Source organism: Mobula birostris, chromosome 19, assembly GCF_030028105.1.
Source record: "Mobula birostris isolate sMobBir1 chromosome 19, sMobBir1.hap1, whole genome shotgun sequence".
NCBI lineage: Eukaryota > Metazoa > Chordata > Chondrichthyes > Myliobatiformes > Myliobatidae > Mobula > Mobula birostris.
The window spans coordinates 45,534,467-45,546,737 of record NC_092388.1 but is presented as its reverse complement, the minus strand read 5'-3'; the positions used below and the strand labels follow the sequence as shown (position 1 = coordinate 45,546,737).

At 41.6% G+C, this 12,271-nt stretch overlaps 1 protein-coding gene across 2 annotated transcripts in view; it reads right to left on the bottom strand.

The window, feature by feature from the left end:
- tgfbr2b (transforming growth factor beta receptor 2b) overlaps window positions 1-12,271 on the bottom strand; it is a 76,106-nt gene that overhangs the window by 13,421 nt on the left and 50,414 nt on the right. For both annotated transcript variants that reach the window (XR_011889748.1, XM_072283530.1), the window contains exon 5: window positions 4,354-4,495. Coding sequence is in view for 1 of the 2 variants with exons in the window: in XM_072283530.1 (XP_072139631.1) it covers window positions 4,354-4,495 (142 nt within the window). In the remaining variant the exon portion in view is untranslated. The remainder of the gene's footprint in view (window positions 1-4,353; window positions 4,496-12,271) is intronic.

Here is a 12,271-nt window from a genome sequence, read left to right as displayed (position 1 = left end):
AGGAAAGGAGTTGGAGGAATCTTCCAGTTTTAGACCGTGGATGTTGAGGATGGAGAAATATAACAGGGTAAAGCAAAGTAAGGGGAGCTTGTATCAAACATTCAAAAATAGAGTAAGTTTGGATGACTACAGAAAATGGAAGGACGAAGTTAAAAAAGCAGATACAGAGGGTTGGTTGAGGACCTAGCACTCAAATAGAATACACTTACCAGTTAAATTCTACAATCTATTTTTGCTGGTGTTCAACAGAGGTTCAAGAGGAGGAAGAGTTCTAATATTTTTTTCCTGTAATTATTTTAAAGTGTGTGTGTGTTTTTTTAAGATTTAAAGATATTTTGAAGCATCTGTCTTCCTGTGTATACTGATAAACAGAAGACAGTGTTATCAGGTTATGAACAGGAATTTGTCATCTATGCCAATATCCTTAGTAATTGCATTAAAGGACGATCTTATCATTATAGGCCATCCTCTCTTTTTAAAAAAAACTTGTTTACATACTGTCATGGAAGGGCTATCTTGCTGCTATAGAATCCAAAGGGCTAAAGTGTTACTTATAAGTGTTAAAGTGTTACTCTTAAATAAACCCATGGAAATAATTCGGCTTATCTGTTTCTGAGAGCACTACCAACCTGCGGCAATAATAACTCCCTTTTATTCACGGTTTACAATGTAGTGACTTCTCCCACAGTAGTGCACAGGAGAGCCATCAAACAACTTCATAACAAAGCTTGAAAGGTACGTTCAAAGTAGTTTTTAAGGAAGAAAGTCAGGTAGAAATCCTTAGCCAGAAAACTGCAGAGATTACAGTGCACTCCACATTTTTCCATACAACAAACCCTTTATCCCCTCTTTGGATGTCCATAAGGGTGGTAATCTCTCCAACAGTAATGCCCTAGGTGGCGCAGTCCTCAGGCAAAGGAAATCTGACCATATTGTAGGCAGAAGCGAAAGAGTTATTGTTTTCACGAACCTGAAGTGGGCGTTAAATTGTCTGATAATGTAGCATACAAGTATTTTACAGATGAATTGAAAAAGCCGACCTAACAGTTATCAAAGTGAATCCCTTAAGTGGCCTCCCACTGTGAATTGGCAGCCTGCGATCATCACCTTTGGTAAATTAGTTTTGTTCTCTATATATGCTTTATATTTGTTTATTTTCTTCACTCCCCCCCTCCCTTCCCCACAAAATAAAATCTGAAAGGCCAAATTCCCATGACCCGAACAGGCGTAGAACTCCGCAGTCTGGGTGACTGAAGGCACGGTTGCCCAGACAGAGCAATACGAAACACGCAAGCACAGTATGTGGAATTGAAGGATCACAAAGACCGCAGGAGGCAAAAAAATCACGAACACAAGAGATTCTACGGACGCAGAGCAACACACACAAAATGCCGGAGGAACTCAGCAGGGCAGGCAGCATCTATGAAGGGGAACAAAGCGTGGATATTTTTGGGTAGAGATCCTTCGCCAGGATCTTGGAGGGCCGTAGGTTATAGAGGCAGCAAGAAGCAACTGCATGGAGGGATCTGAACACAATGTTGTGAACTGTTAAAACCAGGCTAGTAGTTACTCAAGTGACAAAAATGGTTAAGTGCACAGATATTCTGACAAGTCACTCCTTTCCTTGTCATGTTGCCAACACCACCTTGCTCCTTATTAGGACCAACTGGTGTTTCAAAAATAAAACGCAGCAGTGTGTGTAAAAAAAAACACATTTAATAAGCAATTTAAAACTGCCTCATGTTGAAAAAAAAATCAAATGTTGAAAAGTTTAAAAAACCACCAAAGAAAATGATTGCAGTGACCGACCCCATGTCTGGACATGTCCCAGACGGGTGCGTCTGAAACTAGATTGGTTGATAAGACAGCAGGGAGAAAGACATCACAGGAACGGAAGTTTATTTGCTGCAATGCCAGAACTACAGGAAACAGACGTTGTGTGTGTGTGTGCATGTTTTTTTTATTGTTGCTTGTAGGAGATAGTCCTGGAATCAAGGCAATTTTGATTCAATACTAGCAGCATAATTGTTTCTGTTATAAAGTGTCCTTTGGTTCCATATAGCCGTAGGCACAAGCTACCTATAATCTGCAATGTAATTTAGTAGGTGGTGTAATACTGAAACACAAGCACACATTTTGTTGACTGATAACTACATGGTAATCTGGTAAAAAAAAGAAATATTTTTTTTAAAAAAGGGAAAATGCCCTCAGGCAGATCCAGTTAATAAAATCCATTCAACTTGAACAAATGGATTAAGGGGAGATCTTAACTCATGATAGTGGGTGGCCCTGGTAAGAGATTTCTAACGTTCAGTGTCTGAGTAAACAGCAGTGAAAACGCAGTGCCAAGCAGAGAGTTCCAGTTCCGTCACGGCTAGTCACTGAGAGCCCCCACTTAACAATAGCTTCAGCCTTTGCTCTGTGCAGTGTCAGCGCCTCCATTTACAAGGTAGCATCGATTTAAGACAGCGGGCCACTGACATTTGTTGCTCAGAAGCAGCTTTCTTGACACCAGAGCCTTATCCCTGAATTTTTCACAACACCACATCCAGTTCTGGCTGCCTCAGGAAGGGTGTGGAAGCATTAGAGGGGACACAGAGGAGATTTGCGAGGATGCTGCCTGGATTGGAGAACGTGTCTTGTGTGGAGAGGTTGAGCGAGCCAAGGCTTTTTCCCCCTTTCGGAATGGAGGATGAGAGGTGACTTGATAGAGATGTAAAAGATTAGAAGTGGCATAAACAGAGTGGATAGTCAATACTCTTTTCCCGGGACAGCAACGGCCAATACAAGAAGACATCTTCTTAAGTTGAGTGGAGGAAAGTTTAGGAAGATGTCACAGGTAGATTTTTTAAAAAAATAGTACACAGGGAGCATGGCAGGTACCTAGAGTGACTGCTGGAGGTGGTGATTGAGGCTAATACATTCGGGACATTTAAGAGACTCTTTGATAGACACATGAGTGAAAGAAAAAATGGATGGTTCTGAGCAATATAGGATGGAGGGGATGGATTCACTGTGGAGTAGGTTTATAGATCAACACAACATCATGGGCTGAAAGACTTATACTGTTCCACGTCCTACCAACACAACATCAGATTTCATTTAATCAGTGCTATTTTTGCACACTTTTGTAACCAGTTAACACTTCAGTGCCACATACAGCACAAAGACGGACCACTCAATTTTCTTCCCATACCGCTCAATCAAACCCCATCTTCCATTTCCTTCATGAACCTCTCCAGCTTCCCTTGAAATGCATCTTTCTCATTCTTAAATATTCCAGTTTCACCACGTCCCAACACTGTCTGTATCCTGCATACGCAGGAATAAAGATGTACATTCTGTGACTGCATTAGAAAGCGATTAAACATAACATTTGTCACCGTACACAAATGTAAGTAACAATAGAACTTGGCTGGAAAAGAGCACAGTCAGCACAGGAAAAGTAAGTTATTGGTCTGGTGAACAAGTCACACTCAGAACAGTAATTGCACCTTCCCTCCCCGACTTTGGTTTAGCCATATTCTAGTCATTATCCAATAGGCCCTCAGTACTTCTTTTACAGACAGATTGCATAAGCTTGTTGTCTGACACTTGGTTGAATGAACTTGGCCTTTTCTGCTTGGAGTGACGGAGGATGAGAGGTGACCTGATAGAGGTGTATAAGATGATGAGAGGCATTGATAGTGTGGATAGCCAAAGGTCTTTTCCCAGGGCTGAAATGGCTAACACGAGAGGGCACAGTTTTAAGGTGCTTGGAGGTAGGTACGGAGGGATGTCAGAGGCAACTTTTTCCACACAGAGGGTGGTGGGTGTGTGGAATGCACTGCCAGCGATGGTGGTAGAGATGGATGCAATAGGGTATTTTAAGAGATTCTTAGATAGGTACATAGAGCTTAGAAAAATAGAGGGCTATGCAGTAGAGAAACTCGAGGCAGCTTCTAGAATAGGTTACATGGTTGTAATGTGCTGAAGATTTTCTATGTTTCTAAAATGGTACTCATGGCTTCAAAGAAATACTTGCCATTGGAAAAGCAGTTTTAGATTAGTATCTGTTGAAATGCAATGTTCAGTCTTTCTAACCAAACAAAGGGGCAAAAAGTGCTGTGATAATTAATATACTGACCAAATTCCTCAACTGGTGGAAATAATAAAAGGGTTTACATTGATCTAGGGAGTCGTGTTGGTTCTCATTTCATATTTTACCAAAGAGCCAAGAGAATCACCAACTGAACCTTTATTGATACAAATGATAGCTTCTCCTTTTTGGGGAGATCACAGGGAGACACATGATCTTTGTTATAAATGCCAGTCTCTTTGAGGTTTTACGATAGGAGTTTTAAAGCCACTCACCGCCAACAGCTGTACATCGCGATACTATCTCCCACAGTACAAGTGCCAGCGAGTACACATCCGTCTGCTTAAATGCTTCAATGTCCTCCAAATTAATGCGCGACTCCAGCACCTCAGGGGCCATATATCTGGCTGTGCCAACCTACAAGGTACATAAAATGGGTAAAAATTGTCATGCTGGTCATTGGAATGTCATAAAACTTACAAGAAGTGGAGGGAAACCGAACACGACTAATGCCCTGATTTAAAATTAACTTATCCTTAGACCAAGGTCTTCAGTTAATTAAGAGTTTATTCATAACCTTGACCAACTTCCTTTGTCCTTGCATCAAATCTGGTCTCCTGATCCACTGCTATTGAGAGAGTTGTGCAAAACCAGACACTAGTTAACTGTATGGAGGCATTCCACTAGGACTTTCTGCGTTCTCGTTCTTGTGGTGTGGGTGTGGGTCATGGCCTGAAAGGCATTCAATCCGGGGTGACCAGGTAAGACAGCTGATCATTGCCTGGGTGTTGATGTGTGTCCATGTTATATTCCCTGAAATAAATATGTCACTGCTCCCGCTGACTATTTCAAAATCAAGTCAAATGGCTCCTTTGTATCCAATTGCAACGGCTTGCAGGAAACTGATGAAAGATTTCAATTTGGACCGAGACTTCGAGTTTGTTTCGGTAGCGGAGCTGTTAGCGCGACTATTACAGCTTTGGGTGTCAGAGCTTGGAGTTCAATTCAGACGTCGTCTGTAAGGAGCTTGTACGTTCTCCCTGTGACCATGCGCGTTTCCTCCAGGTGCTCTGGTTTCCTCCCACAGTCCAGTAGGTTAATTGGTCATCGTAGATTCTACCATGATTAGGCTAGGGTTGCTGGGCTGCACAATTCATTGGGCCGGAAGGGCCTATTTTGCACTGTATTTCTAAATACATAAACCAATTAGTAAAATAGGCCGACTTTAAACGGGGTCAATGTATAATTTCTATACATTAAGTAAGCTCTTTCAGCAGCATAGGCTGTTTTAAGGAGCAAGATTTCCTTAGGTGGTAAAACCAAAGGCTTCTTGCATCCACCTCAGAATCCTCGTCTAGACATGTGACAAGCCCCCATTTGAATACATTACAGTAACAATGGATAGTGACCAAGGTTATTATGCAACAGCATTGGACTTTCTAGAACGCCAAGAACCTCGAGCAAAGAAGGAAAACAAAATGAAAGGTAGTGAATTAAAATAAAATGAATTTCAAATTTTTAAATTATCAATATGGTTAGATAGGAAATTCTAGATATGTACCTGTGAATCCTTTATATCTAATCTATTCTCCAGAGTCACAATCTTCTTTCAGTTGGCCCATAAATGACTTCCTTAACAATGACATTACTATGAAATGCTACTATCCAAAGTCCCCTCATCTTTTTTTTTTAAACTGTCCAACAGTAAAGGTGAAACAAATCAATATTAAACATTCAGCAGGAATTCAGTTTTGGAAAGAGGAAACTCAAGCTGATGAGTGATTAGCAAACACAGCAATTAATACTTTTCCCCCTCATCGGGACTGTATCTCCTTCATATTGGACTTGGTAGAAGAATGAGAATTGGTTGCAGGTAGACTCTCCTAGTGCAGCTATTATGAACTAGAAGACAGTTTCTGAGCAAGAGGTCTTGAAGGATTGTGAATTTCAAGTCTTCTCTACCCTGAGAAGCTGTGAAAGACGAATCGATCAATATATTTGAACTGCAAAGATGTCAAGGGGTATGGGAAGAAAGCAAAAAAAAAGTGATGCTAAAGCCATGTTTGAATCAGCTGTGATCTCAGTAAGTGGTAGACGTGGTTTCGGGGACAAGTTGGCCAACTCCTGCTTTTATTTCTTATGTTCTTGCCTATAGTACTTGATACAATGGGCCTCATTACTCCTATACCGAACAACGGTGAGCCCACGAACTAGAAGTGGAAAGGCGTCAAATGGACTGCTTCACACATTTTTACAGGCAATGTCCACTTTCTAGAAAGATACATTTTAACAGGGAGGACATCAAACAGTTCTTTGAATGAACTGGCTCCCAATTTGTTGGCCAAAAAGAAGCTTCAATCGATGTAAAATCCAACTCACAACTTGTTACTGGAGACAAGAGCCTACAAATGCAGGAATGTAGAGCAACAGACAGTCAGCGGGTCAAGCAGTTGTCATAGTGCAAGGTTTCAATCTGAAATGGTGACAATTTATTTCCTCCCCACCCCCCCCAATGAAGTTTAACCCACTGCATTCCTCCAGCAGACTGTGTGTTGCTCTCCAACTTCTCATTGTTTGTAAAGGAATTCCTTACTAAGGCAAAGCATACCCACCCCCACCCACCCACCTACAAAGCTTCTGGACACTTTTGCGTGAGCAAGCAGTTTTATATTTCACAAGCTCACATGCAGACACCACAACCCTGCCCACATTAACAGGGTCGTACCCTTCAGTCTGAAGCACAGCCATGAAAGTTGCATAAAAGTTCTCCCAAAGTTGGTTTCTCTTGGCATTACCACACTCCCAGTAGTTTTGCGTCTCCATTAATGCAAACTCAATTCTACTTTACCATAACTGAGTTTACACAGTACTATTTTTGTGATATTATTGGCACAAGCTGTTAAACTCAGATGACTAGCAGTATAATTTCACAAAGACTACAACTGAAATTAAATGTGGTTACACAACACCGTGGCAGGCTCCTCACGACTATCGATATCAAATGCTGTGAGAACAGTGCGATAAACTAGCTCCCTGAACTAAGATGTCATGTTGTGAACACCCTGTGGTCAACCCAAAACTTCTTGGATTTCCAACACCGTGAAATGTCCATTAGGGCAGGCTACCATCTGGTACATCCTAGGTTGGAGGAAAACGCGCACTGAAGCTTTGTGTAGCCAAAGCAATGGCTCAGTGGGGAAGGACTGCAGTCTATGCTCCTTCCTCTTCAACACTTGGAACGGCTGAGTTGGGTAGGGAAGCACGTCAAACACTGAAATGGCACATCACCTCAGGGAGCCACACAAGTAGCAATGGTACTGTGGTCTGAAAAAGTCAACACTACTATTAATGAAAAATGTAGAAGTTTTGGACTGTTTCCTCTTTTGTATTACTATTAAATGATGATTTAAAGTTTATCTTTGAAATAAAGAATTCTTTGAACCAATAGCAAAACCCACTTCCTGAGGGAGACTGAAAAACCAGGATCATGACCGTTCTCTGAGCTAGAAAAACCCGCAACGCTTGACGCTTTCTGGAAGAGCAGGGTTGACGCGCTTCTCGTCAATGCTCTAGTTAACATTTAATCTTTAAACAATATCACTTAAAGCATTGCTTGAAGATACCTTCCATTGTTGTTTCCAGGATATTGCAGTGTTTAAATTAGTTGCCATGTTTACATCAGTACTTGAAAATACTTGCATCTTAATTGGATTTGCAGTGCACTGGGACATTTCTGGGTTGTGATTGGTGCATGCAGGCAGGGCTCCTTATAAACCATCACCACTAAGAAGGGATGGCTACAAGGACCTTGAATGCTTATGACAGCATTCAGCTAGTAAATGCACAGAACTCCAGGCTCAGGCCAGAGCACTGTGAATCAGAGGTCCAGCCTTTCTCCTGAAGGACCCCAACTGAGAGTTACAGAAGGAACCTTCAAGGGTCAAAGGAATCTGGCCCTGATAAAGAAAAACACGTATGCAATATATGTTTCCTGTGAGAACCATGGTATCCCAGTGGTATTGCCCAGAATGATTCGAATGGTGCTATTGCTGAAATGTAACAGGAGGCAAGTGTGCCAGGGGGACAATGTTCATCTCACCTGAGCAACCTGCTGTCCTTACCCTGCCGTGGTTTTCAGATTGATGTGTTGTTAGAAATGCCACAGGATACAGATGAGCACAGGTTATCAAACCACAGAAAATACAAAGACAAATTTAGTTAAAACCACTAAAAAGTAAAAAAGAGTAAAAGAGCAGGGCTTAAGATTTGGGTATTTGGGTTTTAGATGAGACACACACGCACACACAAAAACCTTTAGGTTCTTCTGTCTCACAGAAAATAGTGTCCCACACCTCACAGGCCAAGATCGATCAAGCTTCAAGCTGAAAGATCAGTGTCAACCAGGTAGGATTCTCACTACCAATTATATATACTTTTATAAAAAGAGTATTACATATAGATTTCAAAATGCTTAAGAGATTATTCCTTCAGCTTGTCTGCGATGTGTGTTGGTCAATGAGTGTTGGGGGAGAACTCAGCACATATTGATACATTTCAACATTGTTTTCAATGTTCAAGTTTTCATTACAGATTTCAATTCAGTTGTGCCATATGGAGACAGGATGGCCTTGGTACTGGGAGGATAGAGTTTTAGGATGCAGGGCATGTAAATGAAGCCTAGTTGGATCACACTAAGAACACTGGACTACTTACATTAAAATTACATTTTAAGATGTGCATTATGTTCACACTGGATGCCACAGACAGGGATTAACTTCACATTTATCCATGCAATCTATGCTCTTAACCCTTAGAATGATTATTTTGTAGATTTTACCTGAAATCAAAGGGTTAAGTTAGAGAAAGGATTGCATGCATAAATATGAAGATAATCCCCAAAATTCAGATTGGATTGAGATTATAACTGAAACCAGAAGGGTAAATAGAGAGAGCCTATTTTTGTTAGATTGGAAGTTTAGCAGACAACGTAAACCTCTTTGCCTCAAGACTGAAGCCAAAACAAAAACAGCTCAACGTGCAAAGGGTGGCAGAGATTCACAACAGTCCTACTAACTGAGACCCAGTTAGTTCCAACTCCTGGCTTGGTTTATTTTTGATACTCAAAATCATGGGGGAGAAGTTGGGTATGGGGAGTTAGGTTACAGATCTGCCAAGTTGTGAGTGAGCGATGGACCAGACCTGACTACCTAATCACCAACTCCAGTTCTGGTACGGTTGAAAGGACCTGCGGCCCAGAAACTAGTTCTCGAGCTGTGACTTGATACCGACCAGACTCGGTGGCTGCAGCTACTAACTACACGCGGGCCAGTGGAACAACAGTACACACCCTAACCATCAGTGCACAGTCTGTACACCAGTAAATGACCCACAGTAAAGAACTGACTTGGGACTGCGGTCTGGGATCTGCATTCTGTACACCATTAACTGACCCACTGGTCAAGTCAAGTTTATTCTCATGAGCACAGGCATGGTGAAGTACATGGGACAATGAAAAAATTACTTGCAGTAGCATCAGAAGCCTGTAGATATAAACAACATTAATTACACATAAGTTATACATGGCGCTGAAAAAAGAGAGCAGAAACTGTGCTAAAGCACAACTTCAGTGCAAAAAAAAAGAGACAAGTATACGTCAATGCACGAGGTGATATCTAGTGTTCCATTGTTGAGGTAGAGTTAGGGTTCACGAACCAGGTGGTTATAGGAAAAGAGTTGTTCCTGAATCTGGTGGTATCAGCCTTTAAGGCACCTCCAGCCTGACATAACAATGAGAAGAGGGTGCTTTATGAGATTCCATGTCATGTGGTTTTGTTTTGATTCCGGCATGTGATAAGGCCAACAAAGAAGAAATGGGAGGGAAAGCATGGGGCGAGGGAGGCCAAATCATTGGGATTAGCGGTATCATATTTTCTCAACTCCACTGCTCTTCAATGAGTTGAAATCAACAGGGTCTTTTTCCTGTATACAATGACGATCGAACCGGTTTCTGCACTTAGTCTAATCACACCACAACAATACTCTGGGATTTCCACAGTCCGCACACTGTAGCAAAGGTGGTTTCTGAGACCAGTGCAGGGGAAAGAGGATGGGATGGGTGTGTGGTCTGCAGCGTAGGCTCACAGAGAGGCTTAGCATACTTGAAAGTCAATGACTCATTATTAAAAAGTATTAGCTAAAATCCACAGAATGAATGCTATTTTTTTTAAAAGACAGATTTGGTCTGACACATAGCTGCTAAGTGTAACGTTAATGCCACTCGGGGCTGCAAGGCTAGAGCTCAGGTTTATGTGCTTTGTTTCATATTCCACTCTGTTGGAGAACGTGCCAGCAACAAAATAGGGAGAAAGCCAGCCATGAGGGGACTATATTGTTCACGTCAGTGGGATATGAGGAGATCCATACTGTCAGTACTTTGGAAGTCTTGGCTTCACCAAATCAGTGGAGGCAGTAAAAAAAATATTAGCCAGGAGCCTGTGGGTTCAGGCACCACTCCAGACATTTGGTGGAGTGGTCACAGCTAAATGGGGAATTGTCACACCAATGGAGAGTTTAGGCCAGGTATCTGCCTTTCACTTCATGTGGAAGTTCAGGGCCAATGGTTTTCTTTCACAGGGAGGGAACTGGAAGGTGGCAGACCACCCACGCTCTGCCACATTCTGTCTCAAACAACTGAGGAAGCTTTTCAGATCATTACTGAAATGTTGTATGCTGAAACTTGCTTTATGTCAAAAGATAGCAGTACAGGTTGAGTACCCCTTATCCAAAATGCCTGGGGCTGAAAGTGTTTCGACTGTTTTGGAACATGTAGTGAGATAGCTCAGGATTGCCATCATTTCTGACTCTGACTCTGTATTTACGTGCTAAGCAGTCACACGTATGTACTTAACAGTAAAAGTTATTACATACCATTAATACAATGCAAATATAATGTGTGCAGGCTAACAAAAGCAACACAACAGCATTGGGAGAATACCTGAATCAGCTGTTAAACAACAATAAACAACGGCAGGCTTTCAGTCTGCACCTACGATACGTGTTTTGATTGAAAGGTTACAGTGCATTATCTGTATTTTACTTTAAGGTTTTATGTAAGGTATAAAAACCAATCAGCATTGTAGACTTGTTCTGGTGTTAGATTTTCATCTGCAACGCTTTGCAAGCTCAAATGATTTCTCTGCTGCTTTGTGATCAGCTTTAAAATTTATGTCTTTCTTATGACTACTGCTTATATCATGCTATGTGCCTACCCTGCTGCTGTCAAGTTAGTTTTTCATGACATGTGTGTATACACGTACAGTACTTGTGCATATGATAACAAACTAGACTTTGAAGTACAGGGGATTCCAGTAAATTGGGACACATCAGGTCCAGTACATCTTGATCCAATTAAACGGCTGCCCAATTACTCAAAGTTTCATGGGAATAGCTAAAAAGATTTATTTTAAAAAGCTACCATTTAACTGAGTAACAAAATATGTATTTAAATGAAATACAGAACAAATTAGAACACTGTCAATCCTACTACAGTTCGACCTTCTATAATCCAGCACCATTGGGACCTGAGGAGTGCTGGATTAGTGAAAATGCCGAATTACAGAAGGATCACATTAAGCAATAGCTAACCGCCTCATCATACCTTTAAAATATCAAAGGATTCAAAGAATTCAAAGGTTTATTTAATGTCAGAGAAATGTATACAATATACATCCTGAAATGCTTTTTCTTCGCAACCATCTATGAAAACAGAGGAGTGTCCCAAAGAATGAATGACAGTTAAATGTTAGAACCCCTAAATTCCCCGCGCCTGCTCCCCGCTCCCCTCCCTCCAGCGCGTAAGGCAGCAAGCAAAAATTCCCCCTCCCCACCGGCAAAAAGTAAAGCACACCCACTACCAGCACTCAAGCATGAGCTAAGCGATAGCAAAGACACAGACTTGCAGTTACCCCAAAGACTACATTGCAGTCGCAGTTACCGAGGGAATCCTTGTTAGTTTCTTTTCCTCCGCTTAGTAACAGGCTTAAATTCAGCGGGCCACCATGTCTGATCTGAGGTCGTAGGCAGACCAACCCATCAACACATGAACAGATCTAGCGCAACCGAAACAATGTGCAGCAGATTGGTACAGTGGCCCGGAAAATTTGAAATTACAGTTGCACAGAAAATTTGAAATCA